This window comes from Lygodium microphyllum, chromosome 29 (genome assembly GCF_053477565.2).
Source record: "Lygodium microphyllum isolate KBCC chromosome 29, Lygodium_microphyllum_v1.1.10, whole genome shotgun sequence".
Classification (NCBI taxonomy): domain Eukaryota; kingdom Viridiplantae; phylum Streptophyta; class Polypodiopsida; order Schizaeales; family Lygodiaceae; genus Lygodium; species Lygodium microphyllum.
In genome coordinates, this window is record NC_141163.1 from 88125521 (window position 1) to 88143854 (window position 18334).

The window sequence follows — 18334 nt, forward strand, 5'->3', positions numbered from 1 at the left end:
GAGAGACAGTGGAAGATGAAGATCTGCTGTATAAGATGTGCTATATACAAAGATATGCAGATATATACACGGGCACAGTGCGCGGGACTGCGTGTCTCCACCTCGACGATGCAACCTGCTGTCCACCTCGAAGTACGCTGCAGTCTGCACGAATCTCCAGCCTGAAATCTGCAATCACAAGTGGGAACAATGTGCTGGCTGCCGGCTATAAATAGCCTGAAATAATGCGATAAACAGGTCTGTCCGACCTGCACCAAACTGCCACATGGCAGCTGACGTGGCACGTGACGTGGCTGCCTGCTCCGCCAGGGGATGCCAATCGCTAACAACCGGGCACATTCTTTGAAGCTTGTGCTCCAACTATTGTTTGCTGACCCGTGTTATACAAGATCGTGAGCCTACTTCAGTGAAGGAGACTTTGCAATCTGATCATTGGCAGAAGGCTATGGAAGCCGAGTTGGAGGCTATTGAGAGGAATGCCACTCAGTCTCTTGTGCCTCGTCCCTCTCACAAGAAGGTGATTGGTGTCAAGTGGATCTTCAAGACCAAGTACCCTAGCGATGGTTCTTTGGACAAGCACAAGGCTCGCCTTGTTGCTAAAGGTTTTGCTTAGCCCCCAAGCATTAATTTCCATGATACTTTTGCCCCCATTGCTCGTATGGCGACTATTCGAGCTATTCTTGCCTTGGCTGGCTATAGGGAATGGCTTGTTTATCAGTTGGATATGAAGTCAACCATTCTGAATGGTGACTTGCAAGAGGAGATCTATGTTGAGCAGCCTCCTGGCTTTGGATCCTCGGATGGGAAAGTTTACAGGTTGAAGAAGGCCTTGTATGGCCTCAAGCAAGCTCCACGTGCATGGAACAAGAAGATTGACTCGTTTCTTCAGTCGAAGTTGGAATATCAATGCTCCAAAGCCGATCCGCAACTTTATGTGCACACTTCCGAGGTTGGTCATGTGTTGTTTGTGTTGTATGTTGATGATTTGATTCTGGCAAGGGATCATGCACAAAAGGTCCACAAGACCAAGACAACTTTACATCAGACATTCAAGATGACGGATTTGGGGCTTCTTCATTTCTTCTTGGGTCACGAGATTTATCAGTCTTAAAGAAGGATTTTCATATCTCAATGATACATTCACAAGCTCTTGGTGACTTTTGAGATGGAGACTTATCGGCCCATTACTACTCCTATGGATCTGAATTGGAAGGCCACTTCACACTCAAATTCTCTAGTGACGGATGCTTTCCACTACCATCAGTTGATTGAATCCTTGATTTGGCTTCTCAACACTCATGTTGATCTTTGTTTTGTTGTGGGTCTTTTGGTGGGATTCACGATTGAACCCAAACAGGTGCATTGACAGGCTACCCTGAGGATTCTTCAATATTTGAGGGGGACCTCTAACTTAGGGATTTCTTATCCCATAGGTACAAATATTTCCGAATCTGGTTCTTGCAGGTTGGAGTGACTCAGATTGGGCCGGCGATGTGGACTACCGCCGGTCTACTACAGGCTATTGTTTTACCTTGGGTACAAGTGTTATCTCTTGGAGTAGCAAGAAGCAACCCATAGTAGCCATTTTTTCTACTGAGGCAGAGTATCAGATTGCCTCTTCCACCACGTGAGGTTGTATGGCTTCGAAGATTGTTGGAGGAGCTTGGCTGTCCACAGACTCGTCCTACTCTTCTGCGGTGCGACAATGAGTTGCATTGCCTTGGTGCAGAATCTTGTATTCCATGCCTGGACAAAGCACATTGAGATCCAGTATCACTTCATTCAAGAGAAGCTTCTAGATAGGGCCATTGATGTGGAGTACTTCAAGACGGAGGATAATCATGCAGATTTGTTCACGAAGGCGCTTTCCCAAGCTCTTTTTCGGTAGCATTTTAAATCTCTCTGTCTTTTGCTCCATCGAGGATCTGAGAGGGGGTGTTAGACAATCATTTCCTAGACAGTCGGGTAGCAGTGCCACGTCAACAGAGTACGGCAGCAAGCAGACGCGCCAGCACAGTACGGTACGATGCCATGTCAACAGGGCAAACAAGTGCCACAGTCGGACTGCAGTTCTGTGCAGTCGGACTGCAGTCGGTTGCATTTAATGCAACAGACTTGGGGCTGGTATTTCCTATTTTTTGGCTATTTATAGCTAGGTTGTGGCACACTCCAACATATTCATTATTCAAATTCTGATCTTGAGATCTGTTGGTTGAGACAAACTGTGCTCGCGCTAACGGAGATCGAGGTCATCAAGTCGAAGAGACACAGATATTTCCTTTGCCCCCATGTATATTTCTACTCTTATGTACACTCTTAACAACATACCACACTGCAGACTTTTTGCATTTACATTGTCTCCTTTTCTCCCTTTTCTTTGTGTTCACTCTCTCTCAGTCTTTGTCCTACACTTCCGCATCGCTACACTCTGACACATTTGAAGTTGCTAAAGCTTATTGGCATGCTCTTGCATGGGAGCGGACTTTAATGAATTCAACATCCACATCTCTATCTCCAGTGAGACTCATTTCAAAATGGTCATCTAACTATACAACTAATCTAATTCCAACCATATCTCTGGAGCAATTGTCAAATGCTCAATGTGAGCTATGATGGTTGGAGTGCAAGAGAGAGACGAAAGAGCAAGTGCAAGCATTCAACTTTTATCGCAATTTGTATGTACCTTCGTCAACTTAGCTTTCTCATCAACAAAAAGCTTGGACGCATCACAAGCTATGAGACAAACTTTAGCCTCGCTCATGAGATTAGCCAAATTATAGGACTCCAAGATAGCAAGTATCATTACCTACCAAATGTGGTAATTCTCTTGATTGGGCTTCTAATCAAAAGAAAGAATCAATAACATGAAAACCTTACGATCCATAATAACCTGAGACTCCACGTCAATCTCAAAAGACATTGTCACCTAAATAACCTACAAATATACAAAGGCATCTCCCTTTGACTTTACAAATAGTGCTCATTAGGGCTTTCTCTACTCATTTTGGACCTATTTCAACCACCAAGGGCGATGAACACTCAAAATCTACTCCAAAAATATAAAAATGCAGCCTTTTCTCCTTCACAAACAACAAAAAACTGCAAAAAAACTTCGCTCCTTTCTTGCACTCTACCTACCACCTCAGCCTTCTTACTCTAAAAATGCAAACTTTCGTCACACTAAAATCCCCCATTCAAGTTTGCCCACAATCAATCAACACTTTAACACTACTCTAATACCATGTCAGAGTCCAAGAAAAGCAAAGGTGTATGACTAGATTGAAAGAAAATAAACACGAGAAGAGGGAGTGAGAAAAAAAGATAGTAGAAAGGAAAATTTTGTGGTAGATGCTGAAATGAAAAAGGCAAATGCATACATAGTTTATCAAATGTACATTCTATGAACCGATCTCTCTTTCCACATGAAAAGACAAGTGAAAAATGACCGAGGCAAGCTACCTGAAAATAGGCATAAATAAAAGTAATAAAACAATTGGATCAATCAATAAAAACTAGCAAATTGCTACAAATATGCAATCATTGAATAAAATAATGCCTTAAAATTTTGTGCATAAATGATAACTACCACATAGCAACTTGCAAAACCTACCCAACTGCCCGATAAAGTTGGAAATGGCCAATGGACTGCATCAAGCTGTCCAACTTGATAAATAGAAAATGAAAAACCGTGCCTACTATTTGTACAATAGTAGCTTGCCAATGCCTATCTGGGAGATGAATAAATCTCTAACATCCACATGACCTCTATCTCCTTCCCCTTGGACTACTTGTATCCCTCTTCCCAAGTGGTTGTCCACTTTCTCTCATGCACTACATTTACACCTCCAATTTGGCCATTCCCCCACTACTTCCACACCATCTCTCCACACCATATATGCCCTTCTTCTTCCCCTCATTCAAGACCCTCTTTTGGCTCATTTGTTTGCACCTCTTGCCACACAAATTTGGTCTAGGTTTTGATCTACTAACAGCCCCAAATTAGTCTCTTTCTATTCGCCTAGCCTTGACAATGATTGCATAGATGTATTCAATATATTGTCGAACAACAAACAAAGATTCCAACAACAAAATGCTCCAATTCAACAATTTCCTTTTGTGTTTGGTCCTAAACTTGATTGAAAGGATAATAATTTTCAACAAATGTAGCAAATAAAAGCAATGTAGCCACCATCTAGCTATCCTAGATATTTTGGAGCAAATCACAAAGGAGGATGAGTAAAATTTGAAATGTGCAACAAAATACAAGACAAGATGAGAGCTGTCTTTCATCCAAGTATTGAGAAAGAGGAAGCACAAGCAAACCACAACTCATGTTTTACACTCCAAACACGAATGCTCATAATTTGGCAAGTGCTACTTTGGCAGCTAATGAAGCCTCTCCCTTGATATTATAACAATTCAATTGATAAAGTCTGAAATGTGCAACAAAATACAAGACAAGATGAAGGCGCTAACTTTCATCCAAGTACTAAGAAAGAAGAAGCACAAGCAAACCACAACTCATGATTTGCAAGCAGCTCACCTCATGAATGCGTTGCACAAAAGACTCTATACAGCTTGTCTTGGGTTTCATGAAGACTGGGTACACTCCAAACACGACTGCTGATAATTTGGCAAGTGCTACTTTGGCAGCTAATGAACCCTCTTCCTTGATACTATGACAATTGATCCCTTGCTTCTTTTCTATAGATGAATTGTGTCTTGCTTTGATGCTATTGACAAAATGTAACAAGTCTATACCCATATAGATGTCCTATGTTACATGTACAAGGTTAAGTATGTTCCTACTTTTTCAGGAGTTCCTTGGCTTAACTTAGCATTACTCCTCATATTTTTTTAAACATCAGATTCAATTAAACTTTTCATGCTTGAATACGCTTTGGCAAGAGTGTTTACAATGCATCCACTCCACATAGGCATGAATATATGATACGCTACAAATTGTTGAAATAAATATACCCAAAGAAGGAACCAAACAACAATAAAATGGATTGAAAAGTAAAACCTTAATGACTGAAAGATATGAATCAGACAATCCAGTGTACTTTCCAACCATTGCAATTTTTACCTGCATAGAGTCACAAATAACAAGAGTACCAACAATGAATACCTTGAGTGATGATTGAATCACTGATTACAGATCATCACTGATTAGGCAAGAATGAATACTTGGATAAACTACATGCATAAGAACTTGGTACCGGGATTGAAAGGCCATCACAAATGTTTGCTCTGTTAGTCCATTCCTCCAATCTTGGAGTTGTGTCTATGCTGTAACACAACATTGAATAGCATATTAATGTAAGCGCATGGACTTATAAACCACACAACAAAGAACAACCATGTTTTATTCAAAATAAGAAAACAGAGAAAGAATAGGGTAAGAAGTAAGAGGATGAGTACCTTAAATTTAATTGCTTCATAATGGCAAGGTGCGCCTTTTGATCCTGCAACAAATTGTAAGGAGCCGTGAAAGTGAGAAACACAAATTCAATAACACACCCTTCATTTCAAATAAATAAACAAGTCTAGTCGACTAACTCTGAGGAGCAAAGGAACATGCCAAATATTGGACACATCATGAATGTTAAGAATGTGCCCAGCCTGCAAAATGCATGTCACAAGATTTTGAGAAGTTAACAACAAACCAAATCATAAAACTGAAGCTTAAATCTTCATGCAAAAAGCGTCAACACAACAATTCTTGCTAACAAAGCACTTCGAGCCAATTTACTTATGTGGCAATACTAACAAGAATATTTGCAAGTAAAGAGACAAAACCCACACATATCAAATAGACTGTCAAGAATCATCACATGCAATCAAGAGCATCACAATTGATCATTCCCACATACCGGAACATGACAAAACTGTGAGAGCTTCTCCTTGGTAGATTGTTCAAGCGCCTGCAAAAGCTCTCACAGAAGTTAAACATCTTGAAGTCAACCAAGATAGGTAAGATTTATGCAAAAGCTTGTATTTGTTGATCCGCTTGATTAGGGCATGCCATACCTGTGCACTACGACAAGCCAATAGATTTGGTGTAAGACCCAATGCTCTTAATTCCCGTACTGAATGTTGTGTCGGCTTTGTTTTCTGATTATAACACATACTTGCATCATGATCAAATTATGAGCTACATGCATGAGGAACAGCTTCAAGCATGGAGAAAGATGCACCTGCTCACCAACAACCCCAAGGACAGGGACAAGGCTGACATGGATAAGGCAAAATTTCTCGGACCCTGAATGAACCATATCAAATGAAGCGAAGTTCATAATGCAACAAGGGGCAATTTTCTACTTTTGAACAACGAATTGTGCAATCCAAACAATTGCTACTCAATTCACTGCATCTTCGTGCTCACTTACCAACTCTAAATTGAAACTGCCGCAAAGCCTCTACAAAAGGCATGGACTCAATATCACCTGGAACAAAAGAATAAGGAGACAACCACATATTTGATCCATCTCTTATACAAAAAACAAAACCACTGATATCAGCAATGGCTTGGCAAGGAATCACAGTAGTACCTACAACTCCCCCCAACTCGATCACACAAACATCTGCTGATTGATCGCTCCCATCAACAGGAACCAAAGCAACTCGCTCTATCCAATCTTGAATAGCATCCGTGATATGAGGAATAACCTAACAGCAATAAAAATGACAATCATTAACAACCATTGAGGCAACTCACATGTACTATAAACCTGGATCTTGCCAGCATAGTCATTAGTTGCAGACCATTACAGGGCAAGACATCAACTTTCTCAGTCTCTCAGACAAAATGAGGTGGCATACAGCAGAGATAATCGCCAACCTGAACAGTCTTTCCCAAATAGTCTCCACGGCGCTCACGGTTGATAACTGACTGCAGAAGTAAAATGGAATCTGTGAGAATATGCAACTGCAAAAAGAAAATGAAGTTTACATAAGGAAAGACCTTTCAACTACCAGCAGACCTGGTAAATCTTCCCAGTCGTTATATTGTTGTCTTTTGTCAATGTTATGTCCAGAAACCTCTCATAATTTCCAAGGTCCAAATCAACCTATACATAAAGACAGAATAGCATGTTAAGAGGCAAAGCCTCACTTTCTTTCTTTACAGGTTCTGTCAACAAGCACTGGTGCACAGTTGCACGCAATAGAATACCACCTGAATGCAGAGAAATTGGACAAACAGGGGACTCAAATTAGGTACAAAATTTTCTCTACAGGGCTCCCAAGATCCAGTTTCTGTTTAGAAACCTGTGTTACCAGGAGTCAAACCGAAAGCTGGCAAAGAGGCCACAATAAACTAGTCAAATTCCAACCTCTGGGAAGCATACTATCATCTAAAAGGTGAAGTCTTTCAAAAGTTGTTCGTTACTAAGAGGTATTCTATTTTCTAGGTTAGTTATGCTGATATTATCTAGCCGATGTATGCTAAAAAGAATGTCAGCTTAGTTAGCTTTATAAATACACCTCTCCTCCATCGTCCAGGACAAAAACTTCACCATGTTCAAAGGGAGACATTGTGCCTGCATCTGTGTTGAGATATGGATCTGAAAACCAGAGCAAGTCAGTTTTACAAATATTACATGTTGCAGCGAATTGAAGTGAAAATAGACTATGCATGTGTGCATCACAAAATGAGCTATGCGGTTAATCATGTTACTTCTTACAATAGTGCAACCTACCTATCTTGATAGATGTTACCCGTAGGCCACATGCTTTCAAAACAACTCCAATGCTACTTGCTGTAACACCCTTACCAAGCCCACTGACAACCCCACCAGTTACAACAACGTATTTCATGTTCCTGAGGAAGACGCAACTTGCCTGATACACTGCATAAACAGGAATAAATGTTTGTCAAGAACAGGGATATAGGCATTCAAACATTCTAGCTGATAGGCCTTATCAATAACACTAGGAAAATTTTTAAGAAGTGCTTTGGGAGACTGATGTAAGAAAGAGATTTATAGTATGTTGTTACAATCATTCATGGAAGCCTTTGCAAAACGCCCTTCAGAACATCAACATCAAAATCCAGGCTTGAGCCAGTAAGGCCAGACTCAGGAGATCCAGCACCCTATGTTGATACGACATTAAGGAACGGTCAGAATCGCATTCCTGTAGCTTCAAGGAATCTACCGCGCAAGAGAAGTAAAGCTGTCAGACGATGGCAGTATCCAGCGCCAAGTTCTAGATTGGCAACTCGCTAACAATTTCGCAACCATTCAATCTATTGCAATTCATTCCAACAGGCAGGGCAAGGCTTCCAGCTCAATGGCATATATGCGGTGCTGTAGTGTGAGGCCGTTCATTCCACTAGCCATGGCAAGGCTTCCAGCTCAATAGCATATGCGCGATGCTTTAATCCGAGGCTTTTCATCGAATGGAGATGGCATGTGTGCTAGCACATGCTAATGGTAATGGCAAAGGCAGCGGAAAACTAGCTCGGCAAACGAAAATGAACGGATAAGGTTGCTTACAGACACATATAAGGTTGCAAAACAGAGCTTACAGAAGCGAAGGGTTGCGAATACGATTATGTGAGCCTGGAAGGGTTGATCATCGGCAGTCTGATCGCAGCGTCGCGACGGCCTGTTCCGGGAGGCGATGGGGATGACGAAGGAAAACTTCAAGAGAAGGTATTTCTCCTGCTCGGGAAGGCCTCTCTCTCTCTCTCTCTCTCTCTCTCTCTCTGTGTCAGCGTCTCAAGCTTTTTTCTCTCTCCGGTCCTCTCCTCCCTTCACAATCGTACGACGGATTGAACGGAAAGAGGATGTTTTTTTCTGCCTGTGCGTGACGAGAAAGGGCGGGAAGTAGAGGAGACGAAATCTACACCGCCAGTTCCTGAGATCGACGCTACCGATCCCACCACGTCGCCTGGTCTCTCTTCCCCCTCTGCTGTGAAGAAAATGATCACGGCAGTAGGGACGCTTTGATTGGTGGAGGCTGGGGTTTTGGAGAGAGCATGTCACATCCAATGAACAGGTTTCGTTCCAAGGCCCTTGTCACACGTTGAGACACAGACGTCCCCAATCGGGCACTTGGACTTCAATGTTTGACATGAATAGATATGTTGTGGGGAAGCAAAGCACAAAGTTTGAACTCACGCACCCCAGTTACTCGGCCCAATGCCCATATCGAAACCACTCGATAAGGTATGATGTGGGGAAGCAGGGTGTAGGTTTGAACTCACGCACCCCAATTACTTAGCCAATACCCAAACAATTATGCCACACTTTTTCACTAAATTCATAAAGAGGTCTTTATACCAAAATATACTAGCACTCTACACTAGGACCTGCACAAGCACGGGTGATTAGGGTGCCTATAAAAGAGCAACTTCCCTTAAGGAGTTTGAGAATACCCCCCATCAATTTTGGGTCACCTCCCTCCATCACAAAGGCCGACTTTGCATTTTATGTTTTCGCCTTGATTTAGAGCAAAGTTACAAACTTAAAGTTTCCTCAAATGGATATGTATCCTAAACAAGTGGAAACTCTCTGTGAGAAAGTTAAAAGTAAAAGTCTTTAGGTTGCAAAATATTCTATGGGAAACTTTGCTAAAGCAATGGTGTCCCCCCTCTCTCTCTCTCAACACCTTCCCGACCCTAAACATTCAACTTGCTTCTTGGAGCGTTTAACCAACACACCACCCTTTCACTTGTTGCTTTAGCAAGGTTTTACCCCAAATAGTATTTTGTATCCAAAAATTTATCACTTTTAACTTTCCCATGGAGAGTTTTCACATTTTTAGGAAACTCATGCAACTTCCAATAAAGAGAGCAACAACATGTTTTTGTAAGTGCAAATTCATTGAGCAATGATGTTACTTATATACTCATATTATCTATATTCACATACACATTGACTTTGCATGTTCAAACCATTTTTGGATTTTCTAAAGTGAATCAATACACCATGCATATGAACACGCCTTTCTTTTATAAGACACACCTACATCTTTGTGGAACCCAAGACACGTTCACATACAAAGGTAGGGAGAGCTCTAATATTCAATGTAGCATTGTGGCAAGCAATCCCATTAGCCAAGTGCACATTCTATTTGTAACAACATAGCCTCTTTCTTTGATCTATCTATGAGCAAGATGAGGATAATTGATGTGCCACCCCTTGCAAGGAGAGACCAAGAAAGTAGCATATAACATATATATATGTATCATGCACATTGCATGAATGTGTTAAACTTAGACTCTTAGCCCAAGCATCTCTTGGAGTGTTTGTTGCTGTACGTAGCAACATGGCCTACCATACACATATGAATAATGTTCTAAGGTTCTCTTTTTCTATTTACATCACACTTTTAAAGCAATTTGCAAAGGAGAGCACCATGTTAATAGCATCTCCACGTGTAGTCTTTTATGTCTCTTGATTTATCAATGCAAACTTTCTTACTATGCAACATGTCAACACATTTGCGATGGCTAGCAGTTACCACTATGAGGCATTCCTAACTTGAATTGAACCCTACACATATTAAGTGTGTCAACCAAGGACCTACATAAAGGGCAAAGATTTACGAGAATAGCATAATAGATCTCTCTCTCTCTCTCTCTCTCTCTCTCTCTCTCTCTCTCTCTCTCTCTCTCTCTCTCTCTCTCTCTCTCTCTCTCTCTCTCTCTCTCTCTCTCTCTCTCTCTCTCTCTCTCTCTCTCTCTCTCTCTCTCTCTCTCTCTCTCTCTCTCTCTATATGTTCAGTAAGAGGGTCTAGGAAGTCAAGGAAAATGTTATCTCCAAATAAATCCTTCTAACTACAATTTCACATGCTTAGTTTTTAAAATAAAACTATCAAATTAGCAATGTGCATGAAGGGCATACCTTTCAATATCCCAAATATTTTCTAAATGCAATATTGAATTAATTTTATACCATGACATGCTTCCACGATACTAAATCAAAGCTTTCACTAAGCATACTCTAAATATAGTGATTGAAAGCTCTAATGCAATTGGGATGCCATTCAAGATTATGTGTGGCGTACAAAATTAGAAGCAATCATTAGTCATTAATTCATGCAAATGCTCCAATATCAATTTGATTAGAATGCCCACACGTAGTTCTCATATGATTAATGCAACCTACATGGGCATATGTATTTTCCTCTATCAAAATCTAAAGAATGGAGGCATAGCAATGATTTTATGTGCATGCTGGGAGACCATATAATAGAGGTAAGGCTCTTTGCAAGCATGTTCCCTTGCTAAAATTGCATCCCTATCAAGCATGCAAAACCCACTTTCAATCTTTAAGTGAGTTAAAATGATAATATTCTAAACTTCTTAAAATGAAGAATGAGAAGAGGATGAAAGTATATATATTTGCCTAGGCAAGTTCAAACTAACATGCCATCAATTGTAAACATCATCAAATGCATTAGGAAACACCATTGCAAGCCTACAAAGGTTGTAATATACATTATTTCAAAATCTAAGATTAAGTTAAAACCTTGATATGACACAAACCCATTCAAACGTAGCATGAGGACTCCTAATCATGTGTGTATGTAGCAAGCACAACACTTCCAACAATAGGTTTACTATTTCCTAGTACTTTAATCATTGCATGGAGCCCTGTAAGAGACATATAATCACACTAGCACTGTTGCGAGCAACGGATGCGTGGTTTGCGCGTAGCGAATGGAAGAAGCTCCCTATTTCTCTCTTTTACTCATAAAATTGCATACGACTCATGAGAAATTAAAAATAGACTAAAAGAGAGGGCAAAGTAAGATGAAGCAACACAAGATTGGGTTCAATCTCCCCCCGACATGAAGTGGGCAGCTCCCTCCATAATAATATTATGAAATCTTCTTTGCCCAAGATTTAGGCCCTTTATAATCACTCTTTGCATAAAGAGTTTGAGTGTACCGGAAAAGAGATAAAGTAATCTGAATTAATGGATGCTAGCAATTGTGCATCCCACAACTCTCTAGAACCATTAATATTTTATTGGACATATCTTCTAAAAATCTATTTTGCTAATAAATATTTACATAGAGGCTATGTGCACGCTTTATAAGAAATAGCGGTGTGTCTAATACAATAATCCAATAATTGCCAAATAAATTCTTGAGAAAATAATCTTTAAAATGCTTGCGCGTGGTGCGCCTTTCCAATTCTCCTTGCTCTACACATCAACTGCCAAAAATTTAGAAAATCATGTTAGAATAATAACCAACTGAATAATTGCAGCTAGCCACATAAGTCAATTAATTTGGAATTCCATATAATAGTTAAATCACGAAGACGTTAATACTCATGTAGATAAAATGGTATCACCCACGTTCACACTTGCATCGACCTTTCACCTAAGACAATTCTTAGAAACGTGTCCCACATTGACGGAGAACCATTTAAGACGCTCATCCCACCAATGTACACACAAAGGAGAACCATTTAAGGCGCTCATCCCTTTGCGTAGGTGCCACCTAGCAATATCCCCTCAGGGTGGGATAGCAATTATCCTCAATTGCTATTGGCTGGATGTGGAGACAATAAATTGGAAAACGGTCCCAAATCACGAGCATGCATCCATTGAGCTTCCTCAACAGGGTGATTGTGGAATTTTGTTTTAGGGATTAGGATTTCATGGTCATCTGCAATCAAGGGCGGGGAGTCATAAACAGGGTGAATAGGAAGAGAACCTTTGAAGGGACATAAAAGACTAATGTTAAAAGTGTTGTGGATTTTCCAATGATGAGGTAACTCTAATTTATAAGCATTAGGATTAATACAATAGAGAATTTTAAAAGGTTCATAGAAACGAGGAGCTAATTTTACATTCGGGTTATTTTCTACACTATGGAGTCTACGTTTTTCAACTCGTAATCAATCATAATCTCCTTTTTTATAAATCATGGCTTGCCTCTTTTTATTCGCTTGTGTCATATATGATTGTCGGGCCTTTGCTAGTATTTGTTTAACTTGCTCATAAATACTTGAATGATTTTGAATCCAATTGTCAATAGAAGGTATTTTCTGAGTTAGACGAAATGTGGGAGTTGGCAATTTGTGACCATAAACAATTTCAAAAGGTGCCTTTTGTGTAGCAGTGTGAGTGGTATTATTGTAAGCAAACTGTAGAAGGTACAAATGATTTTCCCATGTGGCTAGAGAAGAAATTGTGTAAGCACATCCAAAATTGTGCTATTTGTGGTCTCTGTTTCACCGTTAGTCTCTGGATGAAATGTAGAGCTAAAATCAATCTTAGTTCCTAAGTTAGTAAACAATGTAATCCAAAAATTATTACAGAATCGAGGATCTTGGTCGAACACAATAATTTTCAGCAATCCATGGTGCACAAAAATATGCTTGAGAAATAAGTTAGCGGCTTGTGCATTGCTTAAGGTCTTTTTACAAGCAATGAAGTAAGCTTGTTTACTAAATCTATCAACTATGATCCATATCATATTATTCTATGAAGAAGTTTGTGGTAAACCTGTAATGAAGTCCATAGAAATCTGCTCCCAAGGTGAATTAGGGATAGGTAATGGAAGTAATAAACCATATGACTTACCATGATGTCTTTTTATGCGTTGACATACAATGCATTCAGAAACAAAATTAGAGACATGACGTTGCATATTTGGCCATAAAAAATATTCATGTAAATTTCTAAGTGTGGAGATAATACCACGATGTCCCATATAAGGAGGCTCATGTACTTCTTGCATCATGAAATGACAAAAAGGATGAGTAATGCATAACCTTTTTTCATAAAATAGAAAACCATTGGAAACAGATAAGTTATTAGTAGGGATCCATTGATTGTTAGATAAATTTACCCAAACATCATGAAAATTAGGATCTTGAAGATAAGTATTTTTCATTGTGTCTAACAAAGAAGTAGAAAGTACAGAAATATTGTCTAATGATGGCCTACAGCTAAGTGCATCAGCTACTACATTTTCCTTATCTGGTTGATATTGAATGAGTGGATGAAAGGATTGAATAAATGATGCCCACTGTATGTGTCTATCAGATATTTGTGGTTGTGACAATAAATGTTTAATACTCTGCTGATCAGTTTTAATCATAAACTCCGAACCCATTAAATAATGCTTCCATATGCGCAATGCATGAACTACAGCTAATAATTCTGTCATATGTACTATATTTAACTTCAAAAGGTTTCAGCTTACAACTAGAGTATGCTATAGGGTGATTGTCTTGCATCAATACTGCACCGATGCCAAAACCACTTGCATCAGTACCACAAGAAAGAATGGTCGATTGAAATCAGGTAACTGCAAAACTGGTGCGTGTGTGAGTGCATGCTTAAGTATTTCAAACGATCGTTGTTGGCTGCCGCCCCAACGATAAACAAGATCTTTCTTTAACAAAAGAGTTAACGGTAAAGCAAGCAATAAAAAGTTTCTAACAAATTTTCAATAAAAGCTAGCTAGTCCTAGAAATGAACGAACTTCATGTACATTTTTAGGTGTTGGCCAAGACTTAATTGATTCAATTTTACATGGATCTATACGTATGCCTTTGGCAGACACAATATGACCTAAATATCTTGTCAAGGTTAGCATATAGATGGTTTTGTTTTAACAAACTAGACACTAAAGATAAACGTTCTTCGTGTTCTTTTTCAGTTTTGCTAAAAATAAGAATGTCATTAAAAAAAACTATTACACAATGCTGAAAATGCAAAAATACTCTATTCATCATTCTACTAAATGTAGCTAGTGCGTTGGTAAGTCCAAAGGGCATTACCAATAATTCATAATGTCCAAATTGTGTACGAAAAACTGTCTTAAAAATGTCAGGAGTAGACATACAAACTAAGTGATATCTTGATTTTAAATCAATCTTACTAAACATTGTTACTCCTTGTAATTTATATAGAAGGTCATCTACTCTAGGTATATTGGATACCTATTTTTAACCGTTATTTTATTAAGTGCTCTATAATCTATACACATGTGATAAGTTTGATTTTTCTTTTTAACTAATAATATAGGAGCTCCAAAAGGCGAACTACTTGGACAAATTAATTTTCTACTTAGAAGTTCTTCAATTTGCTTCTGAATCTCTTTCTGTTCTAATTGGTTATGGCGATAGGGAGCTTTGCAAGGTGGTTGACTACCACGAAGTAAATCAATTTGGTGGTCTTCGGGTCGTGATGGAGGAAGTTGTAAAGGTAAATCATTAGAAAAGCAATTAGAAAATTTAGCAATAAAATGTTGTTGCTTTGGAGTTAGTTCAGTTTTTGTAACATCAACTTCGTTAATCCATACGAAGAAAGCTTTAGATTGTTTACGCAAAGCTCGTTTCGCCTGTGTATGACTAATAATTGGAAATAATTCGGTTTTTGTTAACCCTTCGAGTAAAATTTGTTTACCTTTGTGCTCAATGTGCATTGAGTGTGTGCTGTAATCTATATCGGGGTTGAATTGGTGACGCCATGGCATTCCTAGAATTACGTCAGTAGATTGCAAAGGTGCTACTAAAAATTTTCTCTTTTCGTGATAAGATCCAATACTAATTTCTAAATTATGAACTTCTTTAGTACCATTATATCGTTGTCCTAGAAATGCAGCCTTAATTTTATAGGCAAATGGAACAGTTTTAAGTTGTAATTTGCTAACTACTTTTTCTGAAACAAAATCATGAGTACTACCATCGTCATGCAAAACATTCATATAATTATTATTGATTTTACATTGCATTTTTAATAAGGCATGCATAGAAATTTTACTAGCAAGGTCTTTAGGTTCGTTAGAATTTTTGCCCATAAGTGTAGCCTCATCGATGTCAGGCATTGCTTCAAGGTCTTCGTTGGATTCTGCAGCTCCAAGAAAATTCAGATGTGCCATGGGTTTCTTCCAATCACAGGTATTACCCATGGGACAACTACTCGCAATATGACCAGGATGCTTACAATTATAACAAATTACATTTTTGGAAATGGCATTGGAGACACTTTGGTTAACATTTTTAGGTTCACCAAATTTAGGCAAATTTTAAGGTAGATTGGGAGGTTTAAAATTGGAAATTGATTGACCATAATTATTAAGAACATTTCGCATCCATGGCCGTCGATTAAAACAATTCTTTTCATATTGAGAATTGAAGTTACGGAAAGAAATAAAATGAAATTTGTTACCCACGTTGTTACTGTTGGATGCCGGAAACTGCCTTCAGTCTTTAGACTGCTTCTTTTCAACATCATGAGCTAGGGATATGGCTTCGTCCAAGTTATTGGGCTTGAACATGTTGACTTCGGCTTGGATGGATGGAATTAAGCCGGACATATACTTTCTCTTGAAGGTAGACTCGGCCATTGGCTCCACCATTTGGAGCTACAAGAGAGTGCTCCAAAATCTTTCTGTGTATTGAGGGATAGATTCACATTCCCGTTGCATGAATAGGTCCCATTGTTGTTGCATGCGGAGCTCGAATTGTGCAGGGAGAAAATTTGCAAGAACCTTCATGCGAAAGTCATTCCATGTGAGAGGACGATCAATGCTTTTACGTGTGACATCCCACCATAATGCAGCATTCTCAATAAAATAATGAGATGCACATTTAATTTTATCACTTTTTGAATATTTCTCATTGTCAAAATAAGCTTCGAACTAACTTACCATGACAAAATTTTGCGACCATCTTTAAGACCATCAAAAGAATTAAATTTGAATGTACGCTTGCTTATCTTGGACTCCTTTCGACTAGCGTGGACATCCAAAGTAGCGTTGATGGCACAAACTAGGTTGTCCTCGTTGATAGAAATTTCAGTGGTAGGATGCTTGAGGGACTTCAGTTCTTGCTCTAGTTGTATGCAGTGTTGACGCTCTTCTTCAAGTTGCATGGATATTAAATCCATACGTTGCTCCAGGATTGGCCTAGGAAGCAGTGATGCAAAGTCGAAATTGGCCATGATTGCTTGATGGAGAAATCTGGAGATTTAGCACGCCTTGCTTGTCGTTGAAGAATTTTGGCGTGTAAGACCAAAAATTTCAATTATCTTTGGACAAGAAATTATGGATGGAAGTAGGCAAGAAAGGCGGGAAATTTTTATGGGAATTTTGTGAAATTTATGAAGCTGGAAAGAACTGCACGAGAACTGCCTCTATGGAAGAGATAGTTAGCTGTGACTTGTGAAGATTTGCAGAGTCTATGTATGACACGGAGTAAGAGAAGTTGAAGTTGATTATGTAAGTTAGTAATGTAACTTGCTTAATAAGGCTTTAAGCCTTAAAAAAAACTTGACGTTTTAGGACAAGAGGACGTTGTGGATGCTGCCGTGGTGTCCAAAAACCACCCCCCTCCCCCCTCCCAAAATCAAAATAGAGCTTAAGCTCTTGATTAAGCTTAAGTAAAGCTTTTAATTAAGCTTTAATGAAGCTTGCTAATCACCTTAAAGCTCCAGCTCTTCACGAAACATGACGCCATGATGTGGGAGTGGGTATTCTTCAATGTCTGGGAAAATAGCAGAATTTCTTGATTGTGATAGAGGGGTTGGGGGTTTTTAAGGCCTGGGAATCCAGCCGTGTAGTCGCTTCACAATGAGACGGACCGTAGAGCCTGTTTGCACAGCAGAGGGCTCACCTTCACTCCAGAGGATAGGCAACTGGAAGCCCAAGAGGTAGGCTAGGCTTTGATACCACTATTGCAAGCAACGGATGTGTGGTTTGCACGTAGCGAATGGAAGAAGCTCCCTATTTCTCTCTTTTACTCATAAAATTGCATACGACTCATGAGAAATTAAAAATGGACTAAAAGAGAGGGTAAAGTAATATGAAGTGACACAAGATTGGGTTCAATCTCCCCCCGACATGAAGTGGGCAGCTCCCTCCATGGCATATTTATAATAATATTATGAAATCTTCTTTGCCCAAGATTTAGGCCCTTTACAATCACTCTTTGCATAAAGAGTTTGAGTATACCGGAAAAGAGATAAAGTAATCTAAATTAATGGATGCTAGCAGTTGTGCATCCCACAACTCTCTAGAACCATTAATATTTTATTGGACATATCTTCTAAAAATCTCTCTCTCTCTCTCTCTCTCTCTCTCTCTCTCTCTCTCTCTCTCTCTCTCTCTCTCTCTCTCTCTCTCTCTCTCTCTCTCTCTCTCTCTCTCTCTCTTTTGTCACATGTAGTTGCCCAAGACCTATAATGGTCTCTCATTCTCTCCCAATTACGTGGCACATGCATGTTTATCATTGGAGGCATCAAAGTTAGTGGACTCTAAGAAGGTATGGAAGCTAGAGGTAGGAGGATGAAGGTCACCTATCTAGAATAAATTTTGCTCGCACACGACATTGCTAATGGCTTTTCCTTTTGAA

General features: G+C 39.3%; 1 protein-coding gene across 7 annotated transcripts in view; it reads right to left on the bottom strand.

The window, feature by feature from the left end:
• Positions 1–8943, bottom strand: part of LOC148010881 (uncharacterized) — a 34399-nt gene extending 25456 nt beyond the window's left edge. Inside the window, exons 1-14 of one of the 7 annotated variants that reach the window (XM_087671221.1) lie at positions 8003–8492; positions 7704–7853; positions 7489–7568; positions 6987–7073; positions 6845–6895; positions 6555–6672; positions 6393–6449; positions 6201–6265; positions 6034–6117; positions 5877–5927; positions 5563–5625; positions 5425–5468; positions 5223–5292; positions 5027–5089 (exon numbers count right to left, since the gene is read on the bottom strand). In XM_087671221.1, coding sequence (XP_087527347.1) covers positions 5027–5089; positions 5223–5292; positions 5425–5468; positions 5563–5625; positions 5877–5927; positions 6034–6117; positions 6201–6265; positions 6393–6449; positions 6555–6672; positions 6845–6895; positions 6987–7073; positions 7489–7568; positions 7704–7853; positions 8003–8012 — 993 coding nt within the window. In that variant the 5' untranslated portion in view covers positions 8013–8492. Of the gene's footprint in view, positions 1–5026; positions 5090–5222; positions 5293–5424; positions 5469–5562; positions 5626–5876; positions 5928–6033; positions 6118–6200; positions 6266–6392; positions 6673–6844; positions 6896–6986; positions 7074–7488; positions 7569–7703; positions 7854–8002; positions 8508–8533 lie in introns of those variants that run through there. The other 6 variants (XM_087671225.1, XR_015689446.1, XR_015689447.1 and 3 more) reach the window with 6 other exon arrangements.
• Positions 8944–18334: the final 9391 nt, after the last annotated feature.